Source organism: Diadema antillarum, unplaced genomic scaffold (assembly GCF_040938485.1).
Source record: "Diadema antillarum isolate AM-2024a unplaced genomic scaffold, OU_Dant_1.0 seq00000082_RagTag, whole genome shotgun sequence".
NCBI classification, from domain to species: domain Eukaryota; kingdom Metazoa; phylum Echinodermata; class Echinoidea; order Diadematoida; family Diadematidae; genus Diadema; species Diadema antillarum.
In genome coordinates, this window is record NW_027271175.1 from 816,219 (window position 1) to 831,206 (window position 14,988).

The following is a 14,988-nucleotide window of genomic DNA, read 5'->3' on the forward strand; positions in this document are numbered from 1 at the left end:
ACTGCTCTTCGGCTGGAAAAGAGTGTTTACAAACACGACGCGTTGAAGATCGTCCCTGGCCCCTCACCGTGGATCACAGGTGGTGGATTCATGGGAATAGGTGGAAATGTGTCCCTTCTTTTTCTTCTTCTACTTCCTCCTAAGTTTGTGTTCCCCATACAGTACCCCTGCACGGGGTCTTTCACAAAGGTCCTTGGACAGCACTTTCACAATGGGACGACGTTGACGCTCGAGCACCCACAAAGAATCAAGAGGATCATGAATAAACCAACCTCTTGTGTGCACAACGAGGGCAGACGTACGTATTCAACTTGTTATTATCGAGTTTTTCAATGCAGTTCGAGTATACCACAGAAGGCACGGCTGACGTTTAACTGCAGTGAATAAATTTGTGCACTGCCGAAATTGGCTGATAAAACGTCGTTTAGGCAGCTTTAACGACATTTCATTGAAACTGTCTTTCTCTTCCTATCTCGAAGAGTTGCGTTGGCAAATATGAGCGAAGAAGGAGAAGAGGGAATCGAAGTAACAGAGATGCTACTTCAAGGAAACGGTGACGGAGAATTTATGGAGGAAAAACTTGGTAAGTACATGGTTCAATGCGTCTCAAAATCTGAACGATATCTGACACAATACTGATTTCTTGTGCGAATGACAGTTGCTGTCTGTAGAATGCACTGTTATTTGTTCTTTGTCTATAGCAGGCATATATTCTTCGGAGCAGTCGAAGTTGAGGAGATGACAGCTTGTAACAGCCACGTATAAAACACGACAAAGACTGATCCGACATTCCAATGCTCGGTTATGCAAACAGAAAGATGTGCCATTTCAGTGCGAGATAGGGTTGGCTTGGAGAGGAGAAATACTATATTCAGTGGTATTGCGGATAATAAATGGTAGAAGTTTCCGCATGCTGAGATCGAACAGAGGCCTATAGGTGTGCATATCCATAGGCTATACAGTGTACTTCAGCTCAGCCGGCAAGGAGATACATAATTATGTAACACATAGATTTGGATTATTCTAGTCACGTTCTGCGGCAATATTGTTTGGATTACAAATAGGGTCTGCATTCGATGTTTGCTTGTTTATCTTTGTTGTTGTTGCTTTGCATACGATTCCTCATGTGTTAGGACTACAGTTATCATGAACATTTCTCTTCCTTAATCATTGTTCTCAAGAGACAAAGTAATATAAATGATCAGTCGCGGAAAACACGACAGAACTTTCAACGGCATTAGACTGGCGTGCAATGAAAACAAAAACATACAAAAAGAAAATTTGAAACTCGACAGACGTTCCTGGAAGCTGCTCGATTCTCTGAGCCGACGTGAAAATATGATTTGAAATATAGCATAGACAATATAAGTACATATATATCATAATGTGTGTGTGTGTGTGTGTGTGTGTGTGTGTGTGTGTAGATAGATAATAATTACTTTTTTAGAACAATATCATTATTAATCGTTTGAATGAATGTCTTTTGCCATCACTGACATCTACATAATCGATAACCTAGTGTTGTGAATTGCAGCTTGATGCCTCGGATTAATCTTTTTGGATTGTGTGTAATAAGAGATCGCATCTCCCCGATTATACTCATCGAGGTGATAAACATGATGAGGAAACTGTTCGCAACCACTGTCTGCTATCATCCTTATATAAAGCTATATACTCCTCTGTATATGTACACACACACACACACACACACACACACACACACACACACACACACACACATATATATATATATATATATATATATATATAGCGAAGGTTGCATACGTATATATATAGGTATATACATGATTATATACAGTATATATTATATACAGATATATATCATTATGTAAAATATAGCATATACAAAAAAGTACACACGCACACACACACACATATATATACACATAAACATATTATATCTCAACACTGTAGGACCTATTGTAGGTAGACACAGAGAGAAATCGAAAACTTCATAACGAATTCATTGTGGAAATACGATAAAATGGTGTAAGGAGTAGTATGAAGTTGACAGTTTCTTTCACTCTTCTGTTTCTTTTTCGTAATACTGTGCTACCATTATATGGCTGTATAATGGCGCTCCTCTCACATGCTGTGGTCATGAATATGTATGACTCCAGAGATCGTCAGGATGCCGCCGAAGTGGCAGCCGGTTACGTCACAACCAAGGGGAAGCACCCAAGAGATCAGATATCGGGGATCAGATATCGCGTCAACGGTTTACGAGAACACGAAGGGCGAGGTAAAGATGCTGGTATCTCACTCTTATACGCCACAACAGCTTTCTGATTATTTTCAGATCTCTTTGTAATGCGGCTATTGTTGCTTTGGTGACGATCGATAATGATGTAGCTTTATGATGGATTGAATAAAGTTTGTCGTTTATTAAATCTTTGTTATCAGCATGTCTCAGTATTTTCTATGTAATGATTGATTTATTATATATTTTCTATCTATTAATTCATTTATCATCCATGATTGTTGCAGACATTTATTATATCATTATCATACCTGAAGTAGCAGTAACGGCAGGAGTAGCCGTGTGAGTATCATCATGCTGAATATGTTGTATTAGACAGAATATGACACACGTAGCATACTATATGATTTGTGTTGAACGAGAGAGTAGATATAAGAGAAAATTTAAAAAACACATACACGTAGTTACTTATTATAGCCTCTCTCCTCCCGCCTTTCTAGGCCACCTCCCCCCCCCCAAAAAAAAAAACACAATAAAAACAATAACAACATATAGTAGAAAGCGCTGAAGGCACCAGAGTAACCCTCGCTTGATTAGGCACCAACTGCTTATCAACGTATTGAAGAGTTGTCTTTGACAATATTGAGTTGTAACGGACGTATGGCATTTTGTTCCTTCCTTTCTTTACATTACTGATCAGGTGTTTCCGTGGCAGTATCCCCATGGCAAAAGACGTCAGTGGTCGACAGGACTTTTTGATTGCTTTAGCGACATAAGTACATGTAAGTGATGTAAAGTAGAAGACATTAAATCGAAGATAACAGAAGAAAAAAGCAAATCACGCAGCCACAACGTATTTTTTTAAACAAGACTTGATGCATGAATGTATCTAAAAACTGTTTGTGCGTATACGCGCGTGTGTGAGTGTGTGAGCGTGTTATCAAAAATACTTCCAGTACAAGGTAGAACTATGAACAAGTTTCTACAATATCAAAATTCTCTTTACATTGTTCATATGCATACAATCATTTTTTTTTCTGCTTGCCGCAGCCCACTGTTCTTTTACTTTACAATCTGCTTTACGCGCCAGTTATACCCTTTCTCCTTTCTTCTTTGTTGGAACTGGAGTGACTAATTTTGGACACTACATACTACGCTTTAGTAGCTGGAAGAACGACTTCTTTGTTGCTATACTTTCTTCCCTATTACCTATAGTTATGTTAAGAAAGTTTAAGTTGAATAATAGTTATGATACACGAAATTCATGCCATTGCCACCTTGACTTGGTTCGAACAAAAGTTTATAGAAACACTATCTTTTTTAAAGGTCTCACCCTCTTTAACGATTTACATCCCGTTCTTCAAAATATCCCATTTCTTAATTGTTTCAAACGCGCCTACAAAGTCCATCTGATGAGTTTGTCTTCTTCACGTTATTGACTTTGTATAAATTTTACTTTCATTAATGATATACTGTATACTCTCTATGATTGTCATGGTTGTGTTCGTGTTCTGTGTCCTTCTTAAAGGGACTGTACTACAGTACTAGTTGAGGTAGGGATTCATGTTTTGAACATTCCTAAGTGAGACAATGAAAAGCCTCTTATGAAATATGAAAGAGCATGTAATTCTAAGAGGGATTCAACGTTTATTTGATGAAAATTGGTTTTCAAATGGCTGAGATATCCAAAAAAGTGCTAATAATAAAAGGCAACATGCCCCAACTTTATTAGTATCTCTTTGTTTCACCTTGTTTTTGGATATCTCAGCCATTTCAAAGCCGATTTTCATCGAATAAACTTTTGATACCCCTTAGAACTGCTCTTAATGTGTTATTTTGTATATACTTTCGGGGTTGACGTGTCATAAGACTTTTAGTTCCTTTTGTCGATCCCAATTAACATGAACTACACTTGATATGTTCTTTATGATTGTAGTTGCATGTTTCTTTGTATTTATTGTATTTTCATGATGAATTAAATGAAAACTTAACCTTTGTTGATTATTTGTCTTGATGTCTGCATAAGACTATTTGAAACGGTAGTAAGATATTTCATATTAGGTTGTTGAGGGTTAGGATTTTTTATAATTTTTCGTTTACGAGGGATGGTACCTATAATATTGTTGCTTTATGTCACAACCCTTTCTTTCTTTCTCCTTCTCTTCACTCCCCTCCAACCCTCCCGCTAATCTTCCTCTGCTCCTTCGTCTTCTTCTTTGATGTCTCCTTCATCCTCTTCTTCTCATTCTCGAATCTATTTCTTCCTTCTTCTCCTCCGCGTTCCTCTCCTCATCTTCTTCTTCTTCTTCTTCTTCTTCTTCATCATCTTCTGCTTGAGTATGATCCTCCTCCTCCTCCTCCTCCTCCTCCTCTTCTTCTTCTTCTTCATCTTCATCTCCTGTTTTGGTATGATCTTTCTAATCCTCCTCTCCTCTTCTTCTTTTTCTTTTTCTTCTTCATCTTCTGCTCGAGTATGATCCTCCTCCTGCTCTTCTTCTTCTTCTTCTTCTTCATCATCATATTTTTCTTCATCTTCTGCTTGAGTGTGATCCTCCTCCTCTTCCTCTCTGCCCCCTCCCCCAGGTCTGATGGGGACCTTTGTCCCATGCCATCTGTGTTTCATGGCCTCCGACATGGGCGAGAGCCTGTGCGCTGCTCTCTGCGTGCCCAACGCTGGTCTCGTTCTTAGGGCGCTCTTCAGGGGTAGACATAATATCGAGGTTTGAAAATGTCATAATTTTAAGAATACTTGCTTGATTTCATAGATTTTTCTCCCCCATCATTTCACAGCGCATTCCTATTGTTGTATAAATAGTGGAAACTATACGATTGCGATCGACACATCAAATTTTGCATATCTGAGCAAAAGCGCAAAGGGTAACCATAACACATAATGTTGAATATCGGGGGAGTACAGTCTATTCCAAAGCCACACACACACACACACACACACACACACACACACACACACACACACACACACACACACACACACACACACACACACACACACACACACACACACACATACATACATACACACTCAAAACCCCGCAAGCTGTATACAATTGAGCGTTAACCTTGCTCACACGCATGTCACATTCTGATACTGGCCACGATGATGATTACATTGATAATGCAGATGATGATGATAATGATGCTTTATGTTATAGAGCGCATGCCCCTTCGCACACGAACATCTACAGAGAAAGTAAAAAAAAAACAACCCCACACAATTGCATATAGTAGTCATTTTGTCAGCTTTACATGAGCCATTTAGCTCACATTCATTCTCTCGAGTTATCATCTGAAATAGAAGCATTTAGCCTATACCCTTCATTAAAGCATAACGATTGTAATCATTCCTTTTCCCTATTCACTCCTTTCTCTTGTCGATGTCCTCTCATTCAGGGCTCCGTCATGAACGACTGTCTGGCCACCGTGTTCTGCCACAGCTGCGCCCAGTGTCAACTGGCTCGTGAAATCAGCATGATTCAAAAGGGAGAGGCGTCACCATAGCAACAAGACACGAGGGATGATGACGATGACGATGATGATGATGATGACGACGACTTACGATGATGGTGGTGGTGATAATGAGCCATGATTATGCCTATGACAATGATGATACAGTATTGAAGATGATGATGATAATGATGATGATGACGATGATAATGATGATGATGATGTTGATGATGATGATGATGATGATGACGGACAATGATGGTGGTAATGGTGGTGATAATGATCATGATTATGCCTATGACAATGATGATACAGTATTGAAGATGATGATGATAATGATTATGATGATGATGATGATGATGATGATGATGACATTGATGATGATGATGATGATGTATGAAGAGGAGGAGGTGGGGATTCTCTATGCGTCTGTTCTGGAGGACTGGTTTTCTTGTTTTCTTTGGGATATGAAATTTTGGTCAAATTTTATCTTGCGTAATATATCCAGCTCGACTATCAATAAATTGCTGTTGTATAATCCTTCATCGAGTTTAACCTTTTGGCTTTCATCGGGAGAGAGAGAGAGAGAGAGAGAAGTATGAGAGGGAGAAATTATTGTCTTTTGTAGATAGCAAATCAAAAACGTTTTAATCCTTATGTGGACTGATTATAGTTATTATTCACATGCAGTGTGACGTCACGGAAGAAAACGCCCACTTGCTTTATTTATTGTCACATGTTTATATTACTCAGATAGCCTGATCATGTACGGTTATTACGTCTCTCGGTGCCTGGCACCATTTTTTCCCCTCAATGTTCTGATTGGAGGTGATGGCTTACCGGTGTCCCTCTTACCAGAGGTGTATTAAGGAATGATACATGTACTGGGCATACCACGTGATCCTGTGGCAGCCATAGTCATAGTAAACATATTACTCTCTGGGAGAGTATAGTACCCACACCAAAGATGACACCCTGAGCCCTTTTGCATAATCAAAAAAGATACAGTCAATCATAAGTCAGAAAATCAAACGAATGTCCGTTGTCAGCCAATCAGAATTTAGTTCGTGTATTCAGATACTTGTGGTGTTTGATTTTAGAACTTGCGTTGGATCTCAATCTTTATGTAACAGGGTCCTGGATTGAAAAATCCACACATTTAATTGTGACGGATTGTCACTGAGATCGTGTAGAATTCATAGTGTGTGAAGTTCAGTGGGGGGGGGGGGGGGGGGGGCTGGGGGGGGGGTCGAACAGGACGCGGAGCTGTGAATGATGGCGAGCTCAGGTGGTGATCCTAAAGAGTGCTCTGACCTTGGAAATTGACGTACGGTATACCCGTGAGGATCCACTCGAAGCGAGTTGCTTGATTACAAACTTGGTTTCAGTTTGCTTGATTTCAAACTTGTTTCAAATTAAGCAATCTCGGTATACGTGTGAATGCCCGGACAGAAACGCATGATACAATGTGTATTTGCTATCTGTGTCGACTGTTTTGAGTATATCTTGCCCGAGTTACATTGTATACAACACTTTGAAGAAGTAATGGTGTATGGCGTAGGACCCCTGCCGCATTGCACTCCGCAGAATTTGATGAAAAAAGCAGATACAGTAGGCCTACATGTACGTATATGTACTAGTAATAATTATGAGGTACATATTTATAATGTGTAGTTTGTATGCCCTCACGTAGGAACCCATTCCAAGCCTTCGAGAATGACGTTCTCAAAGATAAGACCACAGAACGTCTTCCAGCCTAGTGGAAAGACCAAATCGAAAGAAACCTGGGCATTCACCTGAAAGAGGCTGAGTCAAGCCCAGGGAAGACCAAACTGGAGAAGGATGACTCGTATAGGAGAACAAAGGGATATACTGTCCTATGTAATTATGTCAATGAAGTTACATAATATGAGTATTTCTCGACTCTTCACGTCATTACTGCCCATGGGTTCGCCCCTCCCTCACGCGTGTGTGTGTATATGTGTGTATGTATTTTTATAAGTTCATCCATCCTCCACAATAATTGAAAATATTTCCAAAATATACTGGAAATATCGTTATTTATCGAAATAAAGAAATTGTGGTTCAAGTGCATGAGGTGCGTTAATAATATATGTATGTTAATCACTTCTACTATTATATCACTACTATTATGTCCTCGAATTTAAACTTTGTGAAACAGAATTTCGGTGGATTTTTACTTATCAAAATAAATGTTGACATCCGACTACAAAAGACATGTATGCATGTTGCTGTCTAAAATCTTGCACGACACGAAATCAGTAAATGAAATATAATCATGTGTGTGTACGAGCGCGTAATCATGATATTGTGTGTGTAGGGATTAAGCGGGAAGAAACAAAGCAAAGAGATTATGGGTTTTCCCGGTCAATTTCATAATTTTGTCATTCAAGTTCCTATTCCAAGCATTCAATTTCACACATTCTACGCTAGCAGGACCGAATCAGCAACCAAATTCGAAATCCAGTCATTCAAATTCACGATCGGAACAATCAATATTGTTCATTTGCGTCGTTCAAGTCCAAGTAATGAGCATGCATTTCAGCAATGAGCATTCAAATTCATTTCGAGCAGGCAACGGAGTCTCTTCGGTCAATCATCAAATTCGTGAAAAAGCAACCATATTCCAAATAAGTGCATTCAATATAAAGGGACTGTAGGCCTACAGTTCTGGTCGAGGTGAGGATTTAGCTTTGAACGTTTTGCAAGATATTCAGAAACCACTCTATGAGATGTCAAAGAGCATGCAATTCTAAAGGGGATCAAAAGTTTATTTGATGAAAATCGGTTTTGAAATGGCCGAGATTTCCAGAAACAAGGTGAAACAAAGAGATCCTAATAAAAGGCGTGGCCTGTCATCTTTTATTATCATCAGTTTTTGGGATATCTCAGCCATTTAAAAACCAATTTTCATCAAGTAAACGTTGGATCCTTCTTAAAATTACATGCTCTTCGTATTTTATAAGAGGTTTCTCATTATCTCACTTAGGAATGCTATAAACCTTAATCCCCACCTAAACCAGTACTGTACGAGCCCTTTAAAAGAAGTCTTGCATTTAGTTAGCTTACATGCGTGTATGCGTGTCTTTTTCACTTAGCATGAATGGATTGGGCCTCATGATGAAGATCATTTTATTTACCGTATATATAGGTCCACTTCATCATTCTAAATTTGAACTTCACGAGCATGACGAGGGTAAAATGGCAGCCATATACAGGCACACCAGGCGCTGTATAAAAACGAGCGTGATAGGGTAGGTTTATTGGCACCTTCGAGAAAAACGACTACGGCTACATTCAAACTGATAACGTAGACATTGCACTGTATACGTCTTAATTTGTTGTTTATTGCTATCTTATTGGTTAACTTTTGCGCGACTGTGTGATATCAGTGTGTGTCAGTTTGTCTTTATTGCCTGATGTATTGTGTGATTGTGTGGTTAGCAGAGGGGCGTTGTCCTTTTTTGGTGCATGCGTTATCATCAAGAAATATGCTTAAATTGTCGTTGTGTTGGTGGGATGCACTGCTGATTGGACCATCTAATTTAAAATTTCTTGAAGTACAAAAAAAAAAAAACTAGAAATGTCGCTATGGCGACTGGTATGCCTCCGCCATAATGCATGATAATCCTAATAGGTCTATAGTACAAGTGGACAATGTGTGATTACATTTTCACAAAATTGGCAAAATATTAAAATGACGTGTTTGTCACAAATGTGTTGAATGTTCACCTTCCTTGACCTAGGTTCAATTGGATGAATAAGATAGCATGTATTTGGGGATTTACGGACTTTAACTTGACTTTGACCCTTCCATAAGTTTATGCATTGAGCAATTTTCAAGGTATGGAAAAAAGTGCAATTTCTGTATCAAGGAGTAAATTGTTACCATTTTCATCTTACCTTTGACCCTAAAATTCATATGAGAATCACTGTCAGGCAGAACATGCATAAATATGAACTAAGTTTCAAGATAACTTGAGCCACTTCCGAGATGTGGAGGAATAAGTAAGTTAAGCACTTTCACTTGATCTTTGACCTTTGACCTTTTTGGCAACCCCCCCCCCCCCAAAAAAAAAAAAAAAAAAAAAAAAAAACTTCCCAAAGAATCTCTATTGGGTTACACGTGCATACACCAAGCTAAAAAAAAAAAATATTCCTGCTGGCACTGCATAAATATGAGGGAAATAGTAAAATTTTGAAGGGTTGCCCTTGACCTTTGATCCCATGAACTCTAAATTCCCCAAATAATCACTGCCAGTCAGTACATGTAGGCCTATACATGTATACGATGTTATGTTCCTTGAACAATTTCCAAGAAACGGAGAAAAAGTGAAATTTTAACATTTTTACTTGACCTTTTCACCTTTGACCTCATGACCCCAAACTTCCACCAGAGAATCTTAATTGGGTAGAACATGTATGTAATAAGTTTCAAAGAAATTTCTTCAGGCATTGCATAGATACGGAGAAAAAAGTGAAATTTTAACAGTTTTACTTGACCTTTTCACCTTTGACCTCATGACCCCAAATTCCACCAGAGAATCTTAATTGGGTAGAACATGTATGTACTGTAATAAGTTTCAAAGAAATTTCTTCAGGCATTGCATAGATACGGAGAAAAAAGTGAAATTTTAAAATTTTTACTTGACCTTTTCACCTTTGACCTCATGACCGCAAACTTCCACCAGAGAATTTTAATTGGGTAAAACATGTATGTAATAAGTTTCAAAGAAATTTCTTCAGGCATTGCATAGATATGGGGGAAAAAGTGAAATTTTAAGCATTTGACATAGACCTTAGACCTTGCGCATGTGCACCCAAAAGTTGATAGGCACAACTTCACCCCCTAAGACACATACATGCCAAAGTTTCATTAGGATACCTCAAAAGATTTTTTAGTTACGCTGTCCACAAAATTAATCACGGACGGACGGACAGGATGGACAACCCGAAAACATAATGCCTCCGGCACCACTTCGTCCCAGTTGTGTGTGCGTTTTGCTTGTTTTATACGAAACTTTCGCCCCTTTCTGCCCCCATCCTCACCCAATTACTCCATTCTCCAAAAACACTATTCTTAATGAAAGAAGGATATTATTCAGAGGGGTGAAGGTTCAGGTGTAAGTTTCTTCAGTTTGTCTCCCTCTACAAATTAAATTTGTTAAGATCGCAACTGCTGATCTGTAAATTAACAAACATGTCGGAAAAAAGGAACCAGTGGGACTCGAACCCGTCATCTACTGCTTTCCGGGCAGCGACACTACCACCAGGCTGTCCCTGGTTGCCGGCAGTGACACGATGAACATGGAACAAATACCCAAGCTCCGAGATTCCGACATTGTTATGTTAAGTAGTCCAAGGCGGACAAGGCATATGATAATGAAAGAAGGATATTATTCAGAGGGGTGAAGGTTCAGGTGTAAGTTTCTTCAGTTTGTCTCCCTCTACAAATTAAATTTGTTAAGATCGCAACTGCTGATCTGTAAATTAACAAACATGTCGGAAAAAAAGGAACCAGTGGGACTCGAACCTGTCATCTACTGCTTTCCGGGCAGCGACACTACCACCAGGCTGTCTCTGGTTGCCGGCAGTGACACGATGAACATGGAACAAATACCCAAGCTTTGGACTACTTAACATAACAATGTCGGAATCTCGGAGCTTGGGTATTTGTTCCATGTTCATCGTGTCACTGCCGGCAACCAGGGACAGCCTGGTGGTAGTGTCGCTGCCCGGAAAGCAGTAGATGACAGGTTCGAGTCCCACTGGTTCCTTTTTTCCGACATGTTTGTTAATTTACAGATCAGCAGTTGCGATCTTAACAAATTTAATTTGTAGAGGGAGACAAACTGAAGAAACTTACACCTGAACACTATTCTTTTTCCTTCATTAAATTGATGGCACCAAGTACAAAATTGATCATATTATGAAAATGACATTGAACACCCCAAACAAGCTCAGGTGGATGGGCTGGCAAGCACCATTTATAAAGCTTATATGAATAGTCATTATCTACAACATACATCACAGATGTTTTTCTCATTGAATTTAAAAACCAGCATGCCCTCTTGGTACAAGGGACATTTTCTGATCGTGTGCAAAATGGAACCCCGAACTGGCTCTTTTCATCTTACACACACACACACACACACACACACATATCTATGGTGGAAACCAAGGACCTGTTTTACCCATAAGAATTTTCCACATAATCAAGGACCTGTGTGTCAATGGGACTCTTGTCAAACGAGGACTCATTGGTATATTACCATACAACCGAGGACTTATTACAGTAATGTTAATCGAGGACCTACAAACATGTACCCCTACATGCAAAAGCATGCCATCTGGAATGGTCTGCGAACCAAGGAAGTCCTTGGTTCTCTGTGTGTCCTCATTTTAAATGTAAAGTTCATGTGTGTGTCCTCGTTTTTCAACATGGGCAAGTGCACACACACACATACACACACACACACATACATACCATATCAAAACAGGCCATGCACTCGTCAGGCAGGAAAAGTGAAAAACTTTCACGATAAACAAAATGCAGATAAATCACAGACACACGAAGGCTTTGAAACAGAGCTGATGTAAGAGTTTAATGCTAAATGAAGAAAACAAAAAGAACAATGTACATGTTTGTAATTTTCATCAAGCCCTGAAACAGTCTGTATAAAACCCTGGGCAAAACAGCTCTTCCAGTTCTTTATCTACCTCCTTCCTTTTACTTCCAAACTTCCACTCTTTTTAAATCTTCAACTTTCTGCTTTCTTGTTTCGTCCAATTATTCTCTCCCTGGACGAAAGAAAACAGCAAAACTTGACACACTGCGTTAACATCACACATCTTGTCCAGTACGCTCAGTAACACAACAGTATCATACCAACAGACCAGCAGTGAAACTCTACTGCTTATGTCAATAAGACTACGTAAGATGAACAATAATGCCAACATATTTAAGGCACTTAAAAACAACTTTTCATTTCCTTCTTGTACAAAACACTGTTTCTTTCTCCTCTGTCAACATTCAAGACAAAGAGTAATCATGTAGGCTTTGTAATAATACTGTTTGTAGCACATTAAAAAAAATAAAATCATAAAACAAGTAAACGTATGTACAATGATGTTAGCTAATGCATCGCTAGAACTAAGCACTAGTGCATAAACTAATAAGAGGGTCATAAACCAACTGATCAAACAAGAATTTGAGAATCGAAGTTAATCAAAGGTTATATACAGGTACTAACAAACTGATTGGTGCCATTTCTATGTTGTATCCACCTTATCTATCTATGTTTGTTTGTTTGTTGGTATGTTTGTTTGTTTTAAAGAGGAAAACACAGAGGGACCATACAAAACCTTTTTTGTTTTGTTTTTCTGTACAGCAAAGAGCCACTACATTCTTTCCTTTTGTCAAAAGTACCAAGAGGTCTAGATTAGACGTCTGAAGAAATAAAGAATGTGTTCTACTCTGGAATGATATATTTTCGGCTGTTCTTGTCCTTTTCAGCCTAAACACTTTTGAGGAAAAACCCCCAAATGAAAAGCATTTGTGCGTGTGTGAGCACGTGCACTCGCCTGTACCATGCATCTTCTCAGCACAATATTCCTGCATACCCCAGCAGGGCTGCATTTCATTGGACAGCTTAGCAACTTGATTATCATTATTAGCATTCAAAAACAACTAACAACAGTATGAAGAGAGAGAGAGAGAGAGAGAGAGAGAGAGAGAGAAAAGGAGACAAAAGAAGACAAAAGCCCCTGTCAGACCACGCATAATTGTGCTTATAGGTTCACTACCCAATATTTTGCTTTGTGTAGTTTGGGCAGTCTGACTGCAAACTTCTCAGAACTTACCAGCCAAACTTCCCACAAAGTTTCCTGCTTGCACTTTGGAAGTTACTCACTACTTACTTCCAGCAATACAAAATGTAGTTTTAGGTAGTACAGTCATGCAGGACTGAAACTTTGAGAAGTTAGTGAAGCAATTAGATTCATTTGATGTTGTTTACATACATTTCACATTAGTCGCAAATTTGCAATGTCGCACTTGTTACTATTTTTGCCTATGCGGAACATGCGTGCTAAAGGCTAAAACTATGGGTAGTCTCTCAATGCTCAAACTGCGTGTAGGTCTGATGGTAATGTGATTGCTTGTCCAAACAACGGCAAGCTATCAGAAAGTAAACTAGGCACAGTTTCACAGTCTGACTGGGGCTTTAGGTGATCCAAAACCATGAGTTTCACATCTACGTGCAGAGGTATGACATGTGAGGCAGGGAATTGTTCAGTTAACATGAAACTTGCAAACAAGCTAGCAGTAAGTATATATAATTGTTTGGGAGCAAACAACAGGCGAAGCAAGAGCTATCTACGGGTGCGTTCAAGCGCTCTCCTAAAGCGTACCGTACCGTACTGTACCCGTGCTTGAGGAATGCTCGAACGCTCCTAAAGTGTACTGTACTGTACTGTATCGAGCCATAAGTGGACCACTTACCGATGTGCTCCAAAAGCATACCAAAAGCGTACCAAAAGTTCGCTGTAAACCATGCGCGTATCATGCGCATACGTCACCTTGCAAAAACATCATTCTCTTTGTTCGGGACAGCTGCAAGTAGTTCAAGCACCAAGTGGATGACATTCTTGATACAAAAATGTGTGACCTTTTCTAAAGATAACTCTTGAGGTATGCTCAAATGCTCCAAAAGTAGCACAGTTAGATACGGTACGCTTTGGTTCTGTTCACTTTGGTTCGCTTCAGAGCACTCGAACGCACCCTATGTCTAGGAGATTTCACTAAATCCACTATTTATGTGATGGCAATAATGTACACAGGTTCACACAAAACTTGCTATGTAATGCTCCCCTGCACAATCAAAATTTTGGCAAATCACTGTAGTCTTGCCAGCACCAAGGTAAGAAGTATTACAAAACAATTTGACACTTTCCTCAGCAAAATGATCAACTGCATGCTTGTGTTACACAGTATGAGTAAGTCATCCTCCAGCCAACTTGACTGCTGGTTCCCAGAGTTGCCACAAACAAGATCTAAACATCCAACACTCTCGTTCTCAAGTTCTTGCCCTCTGGCCGTCAACACTGGGCATAAAGCGTAAGAATTTGATCTAGAAATTAAGATCGAGAAACAATTTAAGTCTCCATGCTGCTTGAATGGGGGGGGGGGGAGGGAAGTTGTCCAGTCAACAAACTAAGAGGGAAATTCATGAGAGTATTCTTCCTCCAGCGAAATCAAAAACTCGGCAGCTGTTAGGACA

The 14,988-nt window shown here is 39.3% G+C and overlaps 1 protein-coding gene across 1 annotated transcript; it reads left to right on the plus strand.

Moving 5' to 3' along the window:
* Positions 1 to 395: 395 nt before the first annotated feature.
* On the plus strand, positions 396 to 6,373 carry LOC139726237 (cornifelin homolog B-like). The gene is made up of 5 exons (XM_071637303.1): positions 396 to 583; positions 2,142 to 2,263; positions 2,922 to 3,003; positions 4,805 to 4,941; positions 5,633 to 6,373. Exons 1-5 carry the CDS (start codon positions 496 to 498, stop codon positions 5,738 to 5,740), a joined length of 537 nt encoding a protein of 178 aa, XP_071493404.1. The 5' UTR covers positions 396 to 495; the 3' UTR covers positions 5,741 to 6,373.
* Positions 6,374 to 14,988: the final 8,615 nt, after the last annotated feature.